The sequence below is a fragment of the Stomoxys calcitrans genome, chromosome 1, assembly GCF_963082655.1.
Source record: "Stomoxys calcitrans chromosome 1, idStoCalc2.1, whole genome shotgun sequence".
NCBI lineage: Eukaryota > Metazoa > Arthropoda > Insecta > Diptera > Muscidae > Stomoxys > Stomoxys calcitrans.
In genome coordinates, this window is record NC_081552.1 from 242,579,365 (window position 1) to 242,602,845 (window position 23,481).

The 23,481-nt window shown below is 40.9% G+C and overlaps 1 protein-coding gene across 2 annotated transcripts; it reads right to left on the reverse strand.

Moving 5' to 3' along the window:
- Positions 1–195: 195 nt before the first annotated feature.
- Positions 196–21,728, reverse strand: LOC106092010 (FACT complex subunit spt16). Of its 2 annotated transcripts, XM_013258739.2 has the most exons (9): positions 21,363–21,728; positions 8,312–8,575; positions 7,928–8,227; positions 6,679–7,856; positions 5,736–6,602; positions 5,387–5,655; positions 1,480–1,630; positions 1,123–1,224; positions 196–846 (listed from the first exon to the last, which is right to left on the reverse strand). In XM_013258739.2, the coding sequence occupies exons 1-9, from the start codon at positions 21,429–21,431 to the stop codon at positions 651–653; spliced, it is 3,396 nt and encodes a 1,131-aa protein (XP_013114193.1). In that variant the 5' UTR covers positions 21,432–21,728; the 3' UTR covers positions 196–650. The 2 variants fall into 2 exon arrangements, with proteins under 2 accessions (XP_013114193.1, XP_013114194.1); XM_013258740.2 differs by lacking the exon at positions 1,123–1,224.
- Positions 21,729–23,481: the final 1,753 nt, after the last annotated feature.

Sequence of the window (23,481 nt, forward strand, 5' to 3'; positions counted from 1 at the left end):
AAAGACGAACACATACACTGAGGCGGCAGCCATTGCCGATGAGGGTTCCATCGGGTCAATCCGGTGGGTTCAACCGGCTGATATGGTTGTAATAAGTGAGCTAAACCGAAAACCCGGATTTCAAAAAACCAAACTGAACAACCTATTCTGAACTCTTCCCATCCTATTAGTCAATGAAATGGGAAGAACAATAAATAAAATTTTTGTTGACATTTTTTTATTCATAAATGTTGTTTTCTTTTTGTATAAACTTAAAATGTTTCTTAGAAAAAAACGATGGATTTTTTCCATTCACATGGTGACAACAGTAGAATGAAGAGTCTTGCTGAGAGAATATGATAGAATTTTGTAATACAGAATTACATAACAATGAAAATGAAGGTAAAAGTAAAAATATCATCAAACCAAGAAGAATAACGAGAAACAAAATGATTTTTTTTTTTTAATTTTTTATAGGCTTTTTACAAGAACGAATTTTCGGTAGCATTTAAATGCTATGTAGAAAAGAATGAGAGAAAGGAAAGGCTTAGACAACAACTTAAAAATGAGTACAAAAGTGGGATATGAAACTGCAATAGAAAGAATAGAATAGAATTGACTGGAAAGGGAAGATTGCTGTTACAATAGAAATAAAGGAAACTGGAGGGATTTCAGTGACGTGATTTTTTGGACTTATGGTGGCCACCGTCTCGACTATCATCGCGTGAACGTTTATGACTACTACTGCTACTGCTGTGATGATGACGGCTCTTGTCGCGATCTTTGTCCTTGTGCGACGAAGACGAGGAATGATGTTTGTCACGACTACGATCGTGATGTTTATCCTTGTGCGATGATTTCACAGGGCTGTTCAAAGGCAAAGAAAAACAAAAACGAAACAATATTAGAAAAAGTCTTAAAATACAATGCCAGTCAAGCTAAATATAGAGTGTTTAATGATTTGTAAGCTCTTCTTTTTGTTTGTTTTCAAATGAAGCCAATACCAAATAGATGCAAACTCGCTTTAAGAGGATACCTCCGTACCCAGTGTGTATATGTGTTTTGTGTGAAAACATAAAAGGAAGTTTAAAATACTAAGGGGGTTTGGTTGCAGTAGAGAAGGCTAGAAACAACATCACAAACCTATTTGTGGATTTAGAAGATTTTGATGAAGGATTCGCAGACGATGAAGAATGTGATTTGCGTTTCTTGTGGTTTTGTTCGGCCACAGCACGATCTCGCCGACTGCACATTGTAATAAAAACACAAGGATAACATGTTATATACAGGCTTAGCGTTAACATATATGAGATTTTTATACTCCAACAAAAAAATTTTAACAAAATAATATCAACGCATAATTTTGAAAGGAACAAATTTAAAGAGGCAGAGGAATCGGAGTGAACATAATTAATAGATAATATGAAATCAAAAATAAACAGCCAATAAACGCGAAAAAACAATTTGTTATAATAGAAATCTTATCCTATCTCCACTTACCTGTGTTTTGAACTCTTCGAATGTTTAGAATGATGTTTGCCATTATGTTTGCCGGTATCAACATCTTCGTAGTCACGATTACGATCTTCTTCGGCAGCTTCACGCTCCAAATCAGACCAATCCTTACCGGATTCTTCGTCAGAGCCTAGTTCTATATAGAAAAAAAAAAAATATCAAAAAAAAAACATACGGATTAGAATCGGTCTTTATTTATTTGATTTATTTATTTGCCCAATTTCGTAATTTTCAGCCACACTGCCCATTTATAAAAATACAATAGTCCGAATTAGTGCTGGTGCGTTCCCCCAGTTACTTGTACCAAAATTTGGATACCGGACTTTTAATAAGGCTACAATCCAAAATTCGTTCCAACCATCTCCGATAGAAGCAATTTTAAAAATAAGGGTAAGTGGGAAGAATGAGAGTATGGATGTGTAGACAAAAAGAAGGGCAGGCAAATAGTCATACGACAAAAATTGGGACACAAAATAAGAGTCAATTACTTCTAACCTTACCACGAAAAACTAATCTAACACTTAAATAATCCGAACCTAACTCAACCCTAACCTTAACCTTAACACAAACAAACACAAACCCGAACACAAACACAAACCCTTATGCAAACGTTTAGCCTTAGGCTTACTCTTACCCTTTACTCTTACCCCTACGTTACCCTAACCCTTATCCTTATGTTACTCTAACCCTAACACTAACACTAACCCAAACCCAAACCCAAACCCAAACCCAAACCCAAACCCAAACCCAAACCCAAACCCAAACCCAAACCCTAACCCTAACCCTAACCCTAACCCTAACCCTAACCCTAACCCTAACCCTAACCCTAACCCTAACCCTAACCCTAACCCTAACCCTAACCCTAACCCTAACCCTAACCCTAACCCTAACCCTAACCCTAACCCTAACCCTAACCCTAACCCTAACCCTAACCCTAACCCTAACCCTAACCCTAACCCTAACCCTAACCCTAACCCTAACCCTAACCCTAACCCTAACCCTAACCCTAACCCTAACCCTAACCCTAACCCTAACCCTAACCCTAACCCTAACCCTAACCCTTATCCTTATCCCTATCCTTATCCTTATCCTTATCCTTATCCTTATCCTTATCCTCATCCTTATCCTTATCCTCATCCTTATCTTTATCTTTATCTCTATCCTTATCCTTATCCTTATCCTTATCCTTATCCTTATCCTTATCCTATCCTTATCCTACTCCTACTCCAACTATTTCTCATCCTTATCCTTATCCCTATCCCTATCCCTATCCTTATCCCTATCCTTATCCTTATCCTTATCCTTATCCTTATCCTCATCCTTATCTTTATCTCTATCCTTATCCTTATCCTTATCCTTATCTTTATCCTTATCCTTATCCTTATCCTTATCCTTATCCTTATCCTTATCCTTATCCTTATCCTTATCCTTATCCTTATCCTTATCCTTATCCTTATCCTTATCCTTATCCTTATCCTTATCCTTATCCTTATCCGTATCCGTATCCTTATCCGTATCCTTATCCTTATCCTTATCCTTATCCTTATCCTTATCCTTATCCTTATCCTTATCCTTATCCTCATCCCTATCCCTATCCTTATCCTTATCGTTTTCCTTATCGTTATCCTTATCGTCATCGTTGTCCTTTTCCTTATCCTTATCCTTATCCTTATCCTTATCCTTATCCTTACCATTACCCTTACCCTTTCTCTTACCTTTGCCTATACCTTTCTCTTACCTTTGCCTATACCTTTCTCTTACCTTTGCCTATACCTTTCTCTTACCTTTGCCTATACCTTTCTCTTACCTTTGCCTATACCTTTCTCTTACCTTTGCCTATACCTTTCTCTTACCTTTGCCTATACCTTTCTCTTACCTTTGCCTATACCTTTCTCTTACCTTTGCCTATACCTTTCTCTTACCTTTGCCTATACCTTTCTCTTACCTTTGCCTATACCTTTCTCTTACCTTTGCCTATACCTTTCTCTTACCTTTGCCTATACCTTTCTCTTACCTTTGCCTATACCTTTCTCTTACCTTTGCCTATACCTTTCTCTTACCTTTGCCTATACCTTTCTCTTACCTTTGCCTATACCTTTCTCTTACCTTTGCCTATACCTTTCTCTTACCTTTGCCTATACCTTTCTCTTACCTTTGCCTATACCTTTCTCTTACCTTTGCCTATACCTCTCTTTAGCCTTACCTTTTTCTTAACTTAGGCATACATTTATCTAACCTTTGTCATTACCTTACCTTTGTCCTTACCTATCCTTTGTCCCTACCAAACGTTTTTCCTTACCTAACCTTTGTCCTTACCTAACCTTTGTCCTTACCTAACATTTGTCCTTACTTAACATTTGTCCTTACCTAACAGTTGTCCTTACCTAACCTTTCTCCTTACCTAACCTTTTTCCTTACCTAACCTTTGTCCTTACCTAACATTTGTCCTTACCAAACCTTTGTCCTTACCTAACATTTGTCCTTACCTAACCCTTGTCCTTACCTAACCTTTGTCCTTACCTAACCTTTGTCCTTACCTAACCTTTGTCCTTAATGAACCCAATCCTAACCCTTGCCCTTACCATCCCCTTTCCTAACCCAAAACAAACCCATCCCTTGTTCTAACGTTAACCTTACTCTTAATCCTTTCCCAAAACATAACATTGCCTAAAGCTACCCAAAAACATACCTAACGTAAAAGTTCATTAATGGTACCTAAACCTGACTTTGCTCTAATCAAACAGCAAACGTAACCCCAAACCTAATCATAAACTTATACCTTATCTACTTACTATCATAAACCTAACTTTGCTTTACCATAACCTTAATCTAAAACGTTCCTAATCCGAACTAAACCCAACCCATAATTAACCAAATCTAAACTTAACGTAACCTATATCTAACCTTAACTTAACCTAAACCCAACATAAACCTAACCTAAGCCCAACATAAAGCTAACCTAAACCGAACCTTAACCTAACCTAAACCCAACTTAACTCAAACGTAAACCCGACCTAACCTTAACCCAACGTAAACCTTACCTACCTTTATTTCAACCAAAACCTTACATAAAACTTAACTTGAACATAAACTAATCCTAACCCAATTCACCTAGCCTAAACCTAATCTACACCTATCTTCTTTCGTGCTAGAGAAGTCATATACCCTACCACCCATGCCCAGCACAAGATGACGTGAGCATCACATGTGTTAAAACTCTGAGTTCCGATTTGTGTGGTGTTCATCGTCATCACGAGAAGCTCAGCTGAGAACTACCGGGAGGGTCCATAGATGAGGATTGTGGAATGCTCCGTCTACGGAGTTGCGACATCAAAAGTCGCGGACAATAAGCAGTATCGAATGGATAGTCTCACGGAGAGGCCGGGCAGCAATATCTCTTGCTAGCCTCAGTGCCTGTTATACTCAATATTAATTGGCGATTTATTAGCGCCTTTTAGAAACTAATCGCCATAACTTTTCCGTGGAGATCAGTCCCATGGATTGGATCAAGCTTTCTCAACTACGAAGGTTGGCGAAGATCACTACCTCCACATACAAATATGGACAATGGCAGCCGGTTGTATGTACCGGAATGACCCGATGAAAGCCTTCATCGGCAAGGGCTGCCGCCTCAGTGTACAACACACTGCTACAACAACAAATATGACTACGGAAACGCCCCTACATGTATCCTTCAAAGATTAGAAACTATTGTAGAAGTCAGAAATTGTTCTTCTTTCGATACTAAGTAGTATCCCTCCTTTTCTATATCCGTTCCACAAGCATCCCATTTTGGAACTTTGTGAAGACTACTTTGATATCCTTTTCAGTTTTTTGTGAGTTAGTTTCTTCCCAAATATATTTAGTACTATAGACGTGAATATTGTCTTACCTTCACTATCGTCGTCACTGTCATCCTCAGAAGCTTCTGAATACTCAGAATCATCGTCAGATTCTACATCCGAATCCAAATCTGTAGGCTCATATGCTTCATCTTCTTCAGATTCAGCTTCTTCCTTTTCATCTTCACTGCCTGATTCAGGGTCCAAAAATGACCAGCCGCCTTGCTCGAAGAAACCTTCAGGATCATCGGTAATAGTCTTCATAATCTTGGCCCAATTCAAAGATTGAATGCCTTCGGTATAGCGAATGTCGCAGGAACTGAAATTCAAATACATAAAAAAACATGAAATTAAAACACCACACCTATGGTTTATTAGACCACCAACGATACAACTTACTTTAACCATTCCTTGACATGATCCAATAGATTCATGGGTACCGCATTGACCATAGCCACCTTTTTGTGATAGTCCTTAAAGATGAAAACCATATCGAAATTCCGTAAATGAAACTGGACACGCTCAAAATGCAAACATTCCACATCATCCAGTGTAATAACAAATGGTGGCCATTCGGTGAGATTGACCAAACTGCCGGAGGTGGGTTGGAGGGTGACGGTACTGCGGTAGGGACAACCAGGGAAACCCAGCTCACGGAATGGTGTATCAAACTCGACTTGGTGTTTTGTCATCGATTCTACTTTCTCGCAGAAACTCTTAAATGCCGTCTTCAACTTGTGCCGCAATTCCCTCTCCGCCTGCTCGGCTGCCAAATCATCACGATCGTGCATATGCTGATGTTTACCCAAATCTGTGGTGATTTCACCCACCTCTGTGTAGAATTGTACATCGACATGTTTCTTTTTGCCAAACATAATGGCATGCTTCAAGTGGAAATGTAACAGAATTATCATTTCACCATCGCATGGTTGGAAAAAGGCGCTTTTGATGTTATTGTAGAGAATGTCGACTTTATCACCTCTCACCGAGATGTAGCGGAAGCCATTGGTGTGGGCCTCCAAACTGCCAGTCATGCGTTTGGTAACAATATTCGGTCGTATATACAGATCCTTAAGTTTGGGATTACCCTTGTTTTGTGACAGTATCAGTGTGTCTTGTTTGACAAGATCCTCCTTTTCCCTCTCTTCGGCTTCACGAGTTTTGAAGCGTTTTTGCACTTCCTTAATTAGACGGAAAGCATTGTTTAAATTGGAGGAGGGAGCAACTACCTCGCCGTGCTCTTTAATATTTGAACTACGATAGGTGCTAAAATGAAGATACAAAAAAAAAAAAAACAATTATAAATGGAGCTTTAGCCAACGAGAAGAAACCTTCTACTTACAGCTCTTTTACAAATGTGGCTTCCGGATTGGGAAATTGATAACCCTCATTCCTACCCATGGTTGCGCCGGGATGGAAAAAGTTTATACGCAGATACGTGTATTCACCCTCAACCGATTGTGAAATATTCTTAATGGTGGAAATATGAAACGGTACTGGTATGCCAAACACCGGCATGATAACAGTTTCGTATTTTTTATCCACATATAATTTGAGTTCACGAACCTCGGGCTCTCGCGGCATTTGACTCATCGACTTGTAGGAGGCAGTATTTTTGCGCACCTTTTCCACCTCCTTGGAATCATTCTGTTTGGAAAGGCGCTCTTTGGCCTTTTCATTGAGTATTTGCGCCAATTCCTTTTGATGTTGTTTGCGTTTCTCCTCGGTATTCGTCTCCGTACGCAATTTAGTGTCCAATACAGTGTTGCGTTTACTTCGACCCAACATTTGGGAGCTTTTGTCCTCCTTCACCTCCTCCTTTTCATCGCCATCCTCTTCTTCACTGTCATCTTTGATGAAAATGCCAATATTTTTTATTTTTTTCTTGGAAGGCGTCATTATGCTGGCAGGTGATTGGTCGCCCACCAAAACTGTGTCACCAATGAAAAGGGCATAGGTTTTGCCTTCCTTCTCCGAGGCATCCGAATTGGTAAGACCCGAGATGCCAACATTAATATTGAATACCATGTTCTTCTTTACCTCGGCAGTGCATTTGGGTCCAATAATGATAGAATTTTCCCGAAATTCTATGCCCATGGCAAAACCAAAATTTTTAGTAAAGTTATCCAACAGTTTAGGTTTCTCCTTCTTAACATATTCTACGGCATGGTCATAGATATCATTGAGTTTTGCTCCAGGTTTAAGTAGCTTAAGAATTTCCTCTTGCACATTGACAAGGAAATTGTAGTTATCCTGAATTTCCTGCGAGGGATTAACCAGGAATGTGCGCGAAATATTTGAACAATAGGATTTGTAGCGGGCACCCAGCGAACATACAATGGCTCCGAAATGTAGGTGATTTTTATCGCTTAAAGCGGAAAACTTTAAACTGTACGTTCCACCGGATTGTACAATGGGCGGGTAGCACATTTCCAATAGGGAGCTGTCGACGCCGGTGACATATTTCTTATCAGTTAAGGCTGCTTCTACGCCTTCGGATAATTTGGCATGTTTTACTTTCTGGAATGATGCAAAAATAATGTCTGTAGGTATAGCTGATTGTTAAAAGTCCTTGCGCAATCTAAACAAACCTTATCCGAATCGATAATGTCCATTATTTGATCTTTGAGATATTTATTGAACAAGTCCACCGAAACCAATGAGGCTTTGCGTATGTTATTGATTTCGGGTTCATCCTTTGGACACATAATATAGGCAATGGCTCCACTAATGTCAACATTTTCAAATGCTGCCGATTTCAGTGCTGATTTCCAAGATTCACAAAATTCTCCCGGGAAGCCATCCTTGATGAACACGCCCAATTTCTTGCCTTCTTTGGATGATTTAATGATTCCCTTTAGCTTATCAAAATTGGCTTTGTCTTTGTCATTCTGCAAAACAAAAAAAGGGTATAGCGCATTATTTTGTTGTTAAATATCTTAAATCTTTTATAAAATTTTTTCTCTTTTACTCACCCTGTCTCGCACCAAAAGTTTAATTTCCGGCACTCCATCTGCCTTGCAGTTCTCTATTTGTTTCAGGAATTCAATTTTCTTTTTACTCGTTAAAAAGTAGACGCCATCAGCGGCAAATATTGATATGGTATCGGTAAGTTCATAACCCAGTAACCAGGTTTGTAATGCTGTTGATTTGGAATAGACAATGTCCTCATCCACACCCACGACTGACATGATACAATCGACTTTTTTGAGAGCATCATCGTGGGCTATGCTGGGTTCCTGAAACATATATACACACATTACTTTCATGGATCATTTTAAGAAATTAGGATTTTTAAATAATTTTATGTGGATGAGTGAAAATGACTTAAGAGTGTTTGAGAGAAAAATCATTTGTAAATTGTATGCACCAGTACTCGTTAATGGAGAATGTAGGCATCGTCTGAAGCACCAGCTGTCTGGGCTATAGTACGACGATAGCATAGTAGGACGCATCAAAATAAAACGGCTGCAGGGGCTAGGTCATGTTGTCAGAATGGATGATGAAGAAGCTCCAGCAAAGAATTCTTTTGAAGGCGACCATAATAGAAAACGCAAAAGGGGAAGACCACAACTTTATTTATTTATCTCGTTTGAGTAGCATACAATATTCTAATTCATTATTTTATTCTTAAGAAATTTTATATTGATTGTTTGAAATTTGTGTAGAACTGTAGGCATATATGGTCTAACGACTTGATTGATTAATGAGCAAATAAATGAAAAAACAAGTAAAAAGGCGTTAAGTTCGGCCGGGCCAAACTTTGGATGCCCACCACCTTAGGTATATACGTTAAACCACCTTTCATCAAAATTCGATGAAAAATGCATACCTTATGCCCCCAGCTATATCGAAATATGTTCCGAATTGGACCAAATACTAATAAGTGCAAGTCATTGTTCAATTGTCTATAACAAAATATTGGTATTTTTTGGTAGCTATATCTAATAATAAACCGATCTGAATCATATACGACATGGATGTCGAAAAGCCTATCATAAGTCACGGACAATAAATGCGCCTTTTATGGCCCCAAAACCTTAAATCAAGAGATCGATTTATATGGCAGCTATATCCAAATCTGGCCCGATCTGAGCCTAATGGAACAGGAATGTCGAAGGTCCCAACACAACTCACTGTCCCAAATTTCGGCGTCATCGAACAATATAGGCGCTTTTTATGGCCCAAAAACCTTAAATCTAGATATCGATGTCGAAGGGCCTAACACAACTCACTATCCCAAATTTCCGTGAAATCGGACTATAAATGCGCCCTTTATCGCCCTAAAACGTTAAATCGATAGATCGGTCTATATGGCAGCTATATACAAATCTGCACCGATCTGAGCCAAATTGAAGAAAAATGTCGAAGGGCCTAACACAACTCACTGTCCCAAATTTCGGCGACATCGGACAATAAATGCGCATTTTATGGGCCCAAAACCTTAAATCGAGAGATCGGTCTATATGGCAGGTCTATGCAAATCTCAATCGATCTCGGCCAAATTGCAGAAATATGTCGAGCGGCTTAGCTTTACTCACTGCCCAAAATTTCAGCGAAATCGGACAATAAATGCGTCTTTTATGAGCCCAAAATCTTAAATCGAGTGATCGGTCTATATGGCAGCTATATTCAAATCTGGACCGATCTGAGCCAAATTGAAGAAGAATGTCAAAGGGCCCAACACAACTCACCGTTCCAAATTTCGGCGACATCGGACATTAAATGCGCCCTTTATGGGCCCAAAACCCTAAATCGAGAGATCGGTCTATATGACAGCTACATTCAAATCTGAACCGATCTGGGCCAAATTTAAGTTTCATGTCGAAGGGCCTAATACAACTCACTGTCCCAAATTTCAGCAAAATCGGATGATAAATGTGGCTTTTATGGGCTTAAGACCCTAAATCGGTGGACTATCGGACTATATTTTGATATAGCCCATCTTCGAACTTAACCTGCTTATGGCAAAAAAAAAAAAAAGAATCTGTGCAAGGTTTCAGCTCAATATCTCTATTTTTAAGGCTGTAGCGTGATTTCAACAAACAGACGGACATTGTTAGATCGTCTTAGATTTTTACGCTGATCAGGAATATATATACTTTATAATATTTGGGAGCTATATCCAAATCTGAACCGATATCGATGAAATCTTGCAGATATGTAAAGATCGGTAGTAGAACAAAATTTTGTGCATATCGGTTGCAAATTGTAGTTACTACAGCCATTAAAGTGGAAATCGAACGATAGTTATTTGTGGGAGTTATATCTAAATCTGGACCGATATTGATGAAATCTTGCAGATGTGTTAAGATCGGTAACAAAACAATCCATGACAAATCGGTTGAAAATTGTAGTTACTATAGCAATTAAAGTAAAAATCGGGCGATACATATATATGGGAGCTATATCTAAATCTGAACCGATTTTGAAGAAATCTTGCAGATATGTTAGGATCAGTAACAGAACAATCCATGGAAAATTTTGTGGATATTGGTTGAAAATTGTGTTTACTACGGTCATTTCAGTGCAAATCGGGCAATACATATATATCGAAGCTATATATAAATCTGAATCGATATTGACGAAATCTTGCAGATATTTTAAGATCAGTAATAAAACAATCCCTGCCAAAATTTTTGCAGATCGATTGTGGTAACTACGGCCATTTCAGTGGAAATCGGGCGATACATTTATATCGGAGCTATATCTACATCTGAACCGATTTTTACAAAAATCAATAGCGTTCGTCCTTGAGTCAAAAAAGTGACATGGGCAAAATTTCGTGACGATTGAACAACAACTACGGCCTGTAACTTGATTACAAGAATAAATGGACTCACAGACGGGCATGGCTAATCGAATCAGAAAATGATTCTGAATCGATCGGTATACTTATCAATGAGTCTAGCTCTTCTCCTTCTTGGCGTTGGAAACAAATGCACAAACTTATAATACCCTGTACTATAATACCCTGTACTTATAATACCCTGTACTTATAATACCCTGTACCTATGGTGGTGTAGGATAATAGAAATCACTGAATATCACTTTTTATTAAGCCTTTTGAACTTAGGTTCAACCTAATGGAGAGCTCTCTGGCAAGAGAATTGTTTAAGAGCCTGAGTGAAAGGAGCCTGAGTGATTGCTTGTGATACTCTATATCACAAGGAGAGTTATTGGCACCTTTAAATAACCAATGGCCATAATGTTCCCGCGGCGATCTGTCCCATGGTGCAGAACAAACGTACTCACCTATAGAGCTTGACGAGGATCGCTACCTCCACATACCAATGTGGCTACAACAAAAATATAGTGTTTCATCACCATACCAAGATTTGAATTTATCAATGCACTCTTTTCGTGGGAAGCAGACATACAAGGCTAGAAGCGCCTTTCTTAAACTCAACAAAGTTGGGAGATGCAGTGTCATCTCACATAATACACAAGTCAGGATCTTCAACAGTAGTGTGAAATCTTTTTCATTATATGGTTATACAACCTGGAGCTTGACACAAGCGACTACCCGTAAAGTCCAGGTTTTCATAAATCACTGCTTAGGACAAATACTTCGAATTTTCTGGCCAAACTGTATTTCAAATGTAGAATTGCAAATAAGACAAAACACTTCCCCTGGCGATGTCGAAATCCGGAAGAGAAAATGGACTTGGATGGGTCATATCCTACGCCGACCGCGCGAAGGTATAGCAAAAAAAGGCCGTAGACCAGAACCCACAAGGACAGTGAGGGAGGGGACGTCCGAAAAACACATGGATCCGCTGTACGAAAAGAGTGTTGGAATCAACCCATATATGGTGGAATCAAGCCAAGGCTTTGGCCAACGATAGATCTCGATGGAGAGAGCTTGTTGATGCCCTATGTTCACACTGAACAGTTTACTATTGGCCATATTTTATTGTACAATAATATTTTATATACTCTTTTCGTGTTAATCCACACCGAAGGTTGTAAAAACGTGAGTGTTTCGTCCGTCATGAGTGCCCCATGAGTTGTGCGTGAACGTGTGTTTTGTAAGTTTTCGTCTCTCACGCGCACATCCCTAGTCCTGGGTGTCTGGGTGTGATTTTTTCGTGAGTCGTGATTTTTCTCGTGAGTTGTGAGTCTCTCATGAATCGTGATTAGTGTCGTGAACCGGATTTCACTCACTCACTTTCACGCACGAAAAATTTCAATCACGGTCATGCACGATCACGTGATTGGATTTGGATCACATCACGAATCAGGTGACTCATGCGATTCATGAGCAACACGAAAACTAACGTGCACACCTCTAGTTACAAACATTCCCAAATAAAAACCAGTAAGGAAGGGCAAAGGTCGGGCGGTGGCGACTGCATAATACCCTACAACTACCCTATAAGTACAATGTGGGAGCTGTATCCAATTCTGAACCATATTGATGGACCTCGGCGATCAAATATGTTCAAACTGTAGCAACTACGGTTGACAAATGACAACCGATATGGGAGCTATATCTAATTCTGAACCGATTTCAAGCAAACTTCTCAGATAATGTGGTAGTCGTCGAGGAAAGCGTGGTGCAAAATTTTGGCAAGATTGGTCAAACAATGCGCTTGCATTGGCCTTAGGAGTAAAAATCGAGCGATATATAATATATATGAGAGCTCTAGCTAAATCTGAACCGATTTCCATGAAATTCACCAGTAATTTCGAGAGTCAAGAGAAAATCCTTCCAGCCAAAATTCGAGAGAATCGGTTAACAAAAGACCATTTTATTGCGATATTACAGCAAATCGGAAGAACATATATCTGGGAGCTATATCTAAATCTGAACCGATTTCGAGCAAACTTCTCAGATACTGTGACAGTCGTCGAAGAAAGCGCTGTACGAAGTTTTGGGAAGATTGGTCAATAAATGCGCTTGCAGTGGCTTTAGGAGTGAAAATCGGGCGATATATATATGAGAGCTATATCTTAATCTGAACCAATTTCCCTGAAATTCACCAGTAATGTAAGAAAATCCTTCCTGCCAATTTTGAGAGAATCGATTAACAACTGACTATTTTATAGCAGTATTACTGCAAATCGGACGAACATTTATATGAGAGCTATATCCAAATCTGAACCGATTTCTTTCAATTTCAATAGGCATCGTCTCTAGGCCTAAAAATAGGCCCGTACCAAATTTGAAGACGATCGGATGAAACCTGCGACCTGTACTTTGTACACAAATTAACATGGACAGACGGACATGGCTAAATCGAATCAGAAAGTGATTTTGAGTCGATCGGTAAACTTATCAATGGGCCTATCTCTCTTCCTTACAAACAAATGCACTAAGTTAGAAGGGTATAAAAAAAAATTGCTAAATTGTGATAAGATTGCGTTTTTTCGAAGTCACAAAGACAAATATGAAGTCTAAGTATGTGTTAGAGTTCATTGAGTCATCCAAGATAGGCAATATGGTAAAGCAATCCCATGGCAGCCGGTTGTACATATCGGATTGGCCCGATGGAGTCTTTCATCGGCAAGGGCTGCCGCCTCAGTGTACAACACACTGCTACAACAACAACAAGTAAAAGCTTGCTAAGTTCGGCCGGGCCGAATCCTATATACCCACCACCATGAATCGCATTAGTCAAGTTCTTTGTCTGGTATCTCTTTATAGGCATTGTGCAAAATTCATCAATATCAAATATTCGCGCCTTCTAGAGGCTCAAGAAGTCAAGATCCGTGACCTGTTTATATAGTAGCTATATCAAAATGAATACCGATAAGATCCACTTACTTTAATAGGAATATATTTGTGCAAAATTTCAGGCGGCCAGCTTTATTTCTTCAAAAGTTAGCGTCCTTTGGACAGACAGGCGGGCGGACAGGGCTAAGTCGACTTTAAATGTCAAGATGATCAAGAAGGTAAATACTTTGTTGGGTCCCATATCTATATTCCGATGTGCAATAAACGGAATGATGAAATTAGTATACCCCCTCCCCTATGGTGGAGAGTATGAAACGCTTATTAAAGTGTGGGTTGTAAAATATGTTTACTACTATGTTTTTATCTCGATCTGGCAATATCCGTCCGTCTATAAACCACTTGCTTTAGAATTTATTCGTTTTTGCTTAGAAAGTTTGTAAATGTGCCAAAAATCCCCCGTAACTCCGCTACGCTACCAACTTGAGCAATGCGTCGGCTAATAAAACTCCAATATAAAGTTCCGAGTTAACTGTTCGAAAAGCTCTAGGCTACTCAATACTAATGCGATATTGTTGACATTTGCCACCTGACTTCCCTCAAGTATGGGACAATTCTTAGTCAAAATTTTTGCGAAATGAGTACTGTTGCACAAATATCTGATCTATCAATTGGTTCTCTTGAAAATCTATAGGAAAAATTCCTACCCTTATAGCCATTTGTGTAAAAAGCTATTTACGAAACCTTACGAAATCACTAAAAAAATTTCCCGGCACGGAATAGCTGTGAGCACCATGCTGGCTGGAACATTGAGGACCAATCTGTGTGATGTTCATTGCTGCCACGAGAAGCTTAGCTGAGAGCACAGGTTGCGCATAGTGGAATGCTTCATACGGAGTGGCTGCAACGACCAACGTGGACAATCAGCGGTATCGAGCGGAGAGTCTCAGTGAGAGGCCGGACGACACCAGCTCTTGCACAAATATTGAGTGCCTATGATGCTCGATATGACAAGGTGAGTTCTTGGCGCCTTTAAATGACCAATGGCCATCAAGTTCCCGCGGCGATCGATGGTATAGACCGGAACGGGATTGCTCACCTACAAAAGCTTGACGAGGATCGCCACCTCGTTGTTGTTGTAGCCACATGAAAATGTGGCTACAACAATAACAACGAAAAAATGTATACGGCTGCCACGAGAAAAGTTAATGGACCAGGAAGCTTGCGGGCGTCTAACTAGCAAAATTACATAAATAATTGACTTTACCTAATGATATAAGAGAAATAGTCCAGCTGTAGTTTAAGGAAATGTTACCAGGCAAATTTGAAATGCATAGTTGGGTCCAAAATATGAAATGGGTGAATGGGCTGCAAATAATGACAACGAGGAATGTCAAACACAATGGCCAGCTACTACAAGCTAAGATTTCGTGCAAAAGCTTTTAAGGATGGAATTCTATTGGGTTGCCCAAAAAGTAATTGCGGATTTTTTAAAAGAAAGTAAATGCATTTTTAATAAAACTTAGAATGTACTTTAATCAAATATACTTTTTTTACACTTTTTTTCTAAAGCAAGCTTATAAATCAAGTTCTACCATATAATGGAGCGCAGGCACTGCATAACTCCAGTCATATATCTGGAGCTTATTTTGGAACTTGCACTGTGCGTAGTTTTTATACCCTCCACCATAGGATGGGGGTATACTAATTTCGACATTCTGTTTGTAACTCCTTGAAATATTCCTCCGGGACCGCATAAAGTATATGTATATTCTTGATCGTCATGACATTTTAAGTGGATCTAGCCATGTCCGTCCGTCCGTCTGTCTGTCGATAGCACGCTAACTTTCGAAGGAGTAAAGCTAGCCACTTGAAATTTTGCACGAATACTTTTTATTATTGTAGGTCGGTTGGAAGTGTAAATGGGCCAAATAGGTCCATGTTTTGATATAGCTGCCATATAAACCGATCTTGGATCTTGACTTCTTGAGTCACTAGAGGGCGCTTTTCCTATCCGATTTGGATGAAATTTTGCATGAGGTGTTTTGTTATGACTTCCAATAACTGTGATAAGTATGATTCAAATCGGTCCATAACCTGATATAGCTGTCATATAAACCGATCTGGGGTATTGACTTCTTGAGCCTCTAGAGGGCGCTATTCCTATCCGATTTGGATGAAATTTTGCATCAGGTGTTTTGTTATGACTTCCAATAACTGTGACAAGTATGGTTCAAATCGGTCCTTTACCTGATATAGCTGCCATATAAACCGATCTTGAAACCTGATTTCTTGAGCTACAAGAGAGCGCAATTCTTATTCGAATTGGCTGAAATTTTGCAAGAAGTGTTTTGTTATGACAACCAATAACTGTCCCATGGCAGCCGGTTGTACGTACCGGATTGACCCGATGGAATCTTCATCGGCAAGGGCTGCCGCCTCAGTGTACGTGTTCGTCTTTTTTCGTCATGGGAGAGGCACATCCCGGAGTGCCTTCTCCGTATGCTTTTGGTCCGTGCCGGGATTGAAAAGAACCCCGGACCCTGGTTCTGTTCCGTTTGCCAGAACCGCCTTCATCATCGGTCAGTGTCGGTGAGGTGTAACAGGTGCTTGGAGTGGGTACATTTCCGTTCTTGCTCTGGCCTAACTTCGCTACGGGAGTATAGTCATACTGGCTATGTCGCTAGGTGCTGTGCGAACACAGCCAGCAGTGGGTCACAAGCGTCGCCGTCGTCGCCTTCGGCGTCCTCGTCGTCGGACTATGTGACCCCCCCGACCTCTCCCGTACGGCAATTTATGCAAAGACAGCACCCTAGCCCTACTATTGCCAGGCCAGTGTCGGGAAATGTATCGTTCCTGCAGTTAAACTGCAATGGACTGCGAGGCAAGATTGACGAGATTGTGGATTTTATGAGTCGGAAGAGCATACCGGTCGCAGCGATCCAGGAGACAAAGCTGACTAACACCTGCAGCTTGCACAGTTGTCACGGCTACAATGTGCTACGTAAGGATCGCTCAAGGAATGGAGGTGGGGGATTGGCCTTCGTTATACACCATTCCGTGCAGTATAGACCTATCTCGCCTGCGCTTGACGCTAGTGACCCATACATGGAATGTATGGGGGTAGCAGTCAAGTCTGGTACTGCCGAGATAGAGATATACAACGTGTATATACCGCCGGTTGGCAGCTGTGTCCCGATTAATGGCCAGGCCTACAGCCCCGACATAAGTGGGTTGCTATCTGGCCATAGTCGTCTGGTTCTGGGGGATTTCAATGCACATCACTCGTCATGGCATTCTCCCCTAGGCAACGACCAGCGTGGCATAGCTTTGGCAGAGCAGATAGATAGCTCCACGTTTTGCACGGTGAATGAGGATGCCCCCACTAGGATTACGAGGAGGTGCAGCAGCTCGCCAGACATCTCAATCGCATCCCCTGATCTCCTGAGTGACGTATCCTGGCAAGCCGTCATCTCTTTGGGGTCAGACCACCTCCCCATAATCCTCACCATCGACCGACCACCCGACTTCATAACCTCTGAGCGCCGATCGTTCATCAACTATAAGAAGGCCAATTGGACTGGCTTCAGAGAGTATACCAATCGCCGCTTCAATGAACTGCCACCCCCCTCTGATGTGCTTGTGGCCGAGAGGAAATTCCGAGACATCATCAACGCAGCAGCCGCTCGCTTTATACCAGCCGGTCGAATACCGCAAGTGCGACCCAATTTCCCGGCGCAAGCAGTGGTACTCGCAGACGAGCGTGATGGGATTCGTGCTATGGACCCCGCTAACCCCAGAATCAGCGAGCTGAATCTGGAAATAAACAGGGTAGTCAACGAACATAAGCGGAATTTGTGGCTGGAACACTTGGAGCAATGTAACTTAGGCACCGGTGCAGGCAAATTGTGGGCCACTGTTAAGTCTCTCTCGAACCCCGGTAGACGGGACGACAGGACCTCAGTCACTTTTGGCGAGTTAACCGTGACTGATCCGAAGAGATGCGCCAGGTTGTTCAACCGTCAATTTATCGTGCATCCCGAGAGAGACAGGGCAAGGAGGAGAGCCATTCGCCGTATTCGTGGTCTCCGAGCCGATGAACAGCCATCACAATTTACCGTGGGCGAAGTTACGAATGTCATCCGTGGCGCCAAATCTTCCAAGGCGTTGGGCCCCGACGGAATCTCTACATTGATGCTGAAGAATCTGGATTTACCTGGAGTTGAGTACCTTACCACTGTCCTTAACCTGTCATTGAACACTCTTATAGTTCCCGATGTCTGGAAAATGGGCAGAGTGATCCCGCTACTGAAGCCTGGTAAAGACCCGAGTTTGGGGGAGTCGTACAGACCGATCTCCCTTCTCTCACCAGTGGCTAAGACGCTTGAGGCATTACTCCTCCCGAGCCTCGTAGGAGAATTTCCATTCGCCGAGCATCAACACGGATTTCGGAGACTGCACAGCACAACAACAGCTTTGCATGCCATCACCACACACATTTGCCGTGGCTTCAATCAACCCAGGCCATGTGATAGGACGGTCCTCGTGGCATTGGACCTATCGAAGGCATTCGACACGGTCAGCCATGCCAAATTATTTGAGGACATCGCCAACACGTCCCTCCAGCCAGGCCTTAAACGTTGGGTCGCGAATTATCTGTGTGGCCGCCAGTCATTTGTGGAATTTAGGGATAAGAAGTCAAAACACCGTAGAGTGAAACAGGGAGTTCCCCAAGGCGGGGTGATATCTCCGGCTCTGTTTAACCTCTACCTTTCCTCCATCCCACCTCCTCCAGACGGCATAGAGATCGTATCATATGCGGACGACTGTACGATCTTGGCATCAGGCCCCCCACCCATTGATGACATCTGCGATAGGTTGAACGTCTACCTCAACGAGCTTGCCTCATATTTCGCTGCAAGAAATCTGAAGATATCCGCCACCAAATCTTCAGCCACACTGTTCACTACAAATACGCGTGAGGTGAATTCTGAGCTGACTGTGATGGTCGATGGAGAATTGATTCCGACCATCAAGTGTCCCAAAATACTTGGCGTCACATTTGACAGCTCCTACACTTTCTCCCCACATGCCACAGCAATCTGCAATAAAGTCAAAAGTAGAAACAAGGTCCTCAAGTCACTCGCTGGCAGCACTTGGGGTGCAGACAAAGAAACCTTGTTGACCACGTACAAAGCAATTGGCCGGTCTGTGGTAAGTTATGCAGCGCCAGTGTGGTCACGTCAGCTTTGTGACACGCAGTGGAATAATATTCAGATCTGTCAGAATGCCGCCCTCCGAACTGCGACGGGCTGCCTCCTTAGTTCTCATGTGGACCACCTCCACCAGGAGACAAAGATCCTACCAGTGCGAAGACATAACTATATGCTGTCTAAGCAATACCTTTTGGGCTGTTATCGCAGAAATCATCCAAATCATCATCTTGTGGATAGATACCCACCGCCCAGAAGCCTTAAGGTAGATCTACATGATCTAGAGCGTGAGGTCCAGCGCTACAAGAGAGAACCTCTAGATCAAGCGGCATATCAAGCGGGTCTGAACAACATTCATGCAGACACGGTAGCAGACGCGTTAACTGGCTACCGGGTGAATGTAGTCCTTGGAGTACGACCGCCACCCATTGCACCCGAAGAAATCGACCTCCCCCGGCAAACCAGAGTGATTCTGGCTCAATTACGTTCCGGCAGATGCAGCCGCCTCAATTCCCACAGAGCTAGGATTGATGCCGACGTGCAAGATGTATGTCCCGACTGTAACCAGGGACCGCACGATACACGTCACCTGTTTAACTGCCCGGCCAGACCCACTCGACTCAGACCCACATCCCTGTGGACGCACCCCATCTTAGTCGCGGAGTTCCTGGGTCTTGACACTCAACAGAATCAAGCAGACGAAAGATAGTACACAATAAACTGCTACAACAACAACAACAACAACAACAACAAGTATGGTTCAAATCGGTCCATAACCTGCTATAGCTGTCATATAAACCGATCTGGGGTATTGACTTCTTGAGCCTCTAGAGGGCGCTATTCCTATCCGATTTGGATGAAAATTTGCGTGAGGTGCTTTGTTATGACTACCAATAACTGTGACAAGTATGGTTCAAATCGGTCTATCACCTTATATAGCTGCCATATAAACCGATCTGGGATCTTGACTTCTTGAGTCACTAGAGGGCGCAATTTTCCACCGATTTGGCTGAAATTTTGTATGAGGTGTTTTGTTATGACTTCCAATAACTGTGATAAGTATGATTCAAATTGGTCCATAACCTGATATAGCTGTCATATAAACCGATCTGGGGTATTGACTTCTTGAGCCTCTAGAGGGCGGAATTATTATCCGATTTGGCGTTTTGAAATTTTGTACAACGACTTCTCTCATGACCTTCAACATACGTGTCAATTATGGTCTGAATCGGTCTATAGCCTGATACAGCTCCCATATAAACCGATCTGCATATTTTACTTTTGAGCCCCTAAAGGGCGCAATTTTTATTCGAATTGGCTGAAATTTTACGCAACGACTTCTACTATGGTCTTCAACATTCAGTTTAATTATGGTCCGGACCATTAGACCATAAGTTGATATAGCGCCAATATCATAGCAATTTTTTTCTTTTATCATATATGTGCCTAATAAGAGATGCCGGGAAAAGAACTAGAGAGATGCGATCCATGGTGGAGGGTATATAAGATTCGACCCGGCTGAACTTAGCACGCTTTTACTTGTTATTTAATAAAAGTTTTTCCAGAGTAAAGCATATAAACCTGCATTCACAGTATTACCCCTTGACATTAAGGACAAAAATGCATGCAAAAATATGATCTAGTCCAGAGTGGATAAGGGGATGGCTAAAAGTTTTGACACAACGGCTAGCATTCGATAAGATTGTAAACACACTGGGTTACTAACACAATTTGCAGAAATTCCAAGCCCAAAAGTTCTCAATACGCAAGAAAACTAGATGGTTTTGCGAGCGCAAACTATTTGGCACATTTTTCTTGTATAAAAATTCGTGTATATGCAAAGATCATTGACAGAGTTACTGGCTCAGTTTGATTTTCACCTACACCACATTATTTGTTAAACAAATGTTAATCACATCACACTAAGCATTTGAAAAACAATGAACGCAAGTTAAAACTAACAATTATTCTCGAAAAATATTAAAACTATTGAATAATTCTTTCTATACAATTGCCAACAACTTCCCAAAATATTGGGTTCCCAATACCTTTTATGAATTTCACCACCTTTTTCCCGAGTTTCAATGATTAATTGTTCAGCTGCAGCTATGGACAAGATGTGGTCACCATACTCACCTTCCATTCATCATAGAGACGCTTTATTCGTCTTAGAAATGTATCCTTATCCAGCACAATGTTCGACATGTTGATGCTGCTTCAATCTTCCTCGCCTCACCGACCGCCAAGAAAAATAGTTTTTTGCGACCTAATCAAAGGCAGCCAATGAAAAATTCACTTCTCTACCGCAGACGAGCTGGATTATACAAAAACAGCAAGAAAATACCAGCTTTCTTGCTTATTGCAATTGTTAGAGGCTCAAAAGCCAAGAATTGACAATTTCTTGCAAATTCTTCTAATTGTTTGGCGCACTTGTAAAATTTTTGCAGACAAAATACTTCTTGAAAAATTCAACGCCAATGCACACAAAGAGAGCAACACACACTGAAAGACAAATGACACACAATTAATTGACAAGCCAAGCGTGCTTTGCAAAGTTGCAAAAAATAGTATTTATATGGCAAAGCTTTGTGTAAATCAAGAATTAACTAGACTTTATTAATAACTAAACAATTTCGTACGTTTGGCTATAATAATTTCTTGCTATTTTAGTTTTTTTTTTAAATCTTTAGATTATTTTTTTAAACAGTTTGGCGTAATAAATGGCAACGAACCCAACTGGTCAACTGAAACGAATTTAGGTAACTTTAGCAACACCGGCAACAATATGGCGGCATGCGGCATATTTTTTTTTTGCATACTAGCAATTCCTCTTTTGATCTCAACGAACGAAAAAACCCGCCAAAACAAAATCAACGAAACACAACAAAGAGCAGACGAGAGAAAAAGAGAGAGAGAGACAAGAAAACATTCACTGGAATTGATTAGCCGAGTTACGCTATTCTTTACTGATTATACAAGAACCTAAACACGAAGAAATTTACGAAACACATTACACAAAATAGCTGTCTTCGGGAACTCAAAAATTTGTGCAAATTTGCACAAAAGCTAAAAGTAACAGCTGATAACTGACAGAAGAAATATGCAATTACAGAGTCACAAGCTGTGAAAAAATTTGTCAACGCCACTATATGAAAAATCCGCAACTACTTTTTGGGCAACCCAATATTATACACACACATAACCAAAACTCGTTGAAAGATAGTGCACTTCGCGAGAAAAAATTTTACTGTACAATACCTGGTAATTATGTGATGTGTAGTACTAAAATAAAGCACAGCAAGTACAAAATAAAACAGCAGATGATAACTTTCAAGATATATTCATTTACAAGTACTGGCAGTTGGCCAACAACAAAATATTGAGTACACTATCTGTCAAAATCAATGATTGGGGCAACTCTGACTATGTTACTATTTCGAGCTATTTTTCGTTGTTTATGTGTTCTGGTTCGTAACTATAATACACACACACACAATCAAAACTCGTTGACAGATAGTGCACTTCGCAAGAAAAAATGGTTCTTAGCTGTTTACGGTACACTACCTGGTAATTATATCATGATAACTTTGGTAAGACAAAGCCAAGGCGTATTAATCAGGTGGCCGCATCAACCCAGCTGATGGAATTTGATACGTCAATTAATTTTTGAATTCGCCTTACAAAAATATAAACTTCAAAAAAGAAATATTTTTTTAATTGATTTTTGTATGCTGCTGTTATGGTTTTTAAACGTAAGTTATATAATGGTAGTACGCGTCTAACAATCTGCCATTTAAAGCTATATTAGTCAGGAATTGTGAAAGGTCTATGCGCCTGAAGGTAGCCATAGTCCTGTACCTTACCCCGCAATAGGTGCCCAACCATCTATAACTCATCCTAATCCCCACATATCACACGTAAGTCCGTCATGTGTCCTGGGCGACATCAAAGTCTTAACATTGCAATGAAAGCGGTAGCTCTACCCTATCTAGGTGAGATACCTTGAACGCACCAAGTTGCCTTGTATTGGTGAATTGCACAAACTTTATCTTTCGGGAGATACATCAAGCCCATTGGCCAATCTTGGCACACGACCACACATCATAATGACAACGTCATCTTAGTAAAGGGTGATTTTTTTGAGGTTAGGATTTTCATGCATTAGTATTTGACAGATCACGTGGGATTTCAGACATGGTGTCAAAGAGAAAGATGCTCAGTATGCTTTGACATTTCATCATGAATAGACTTACTA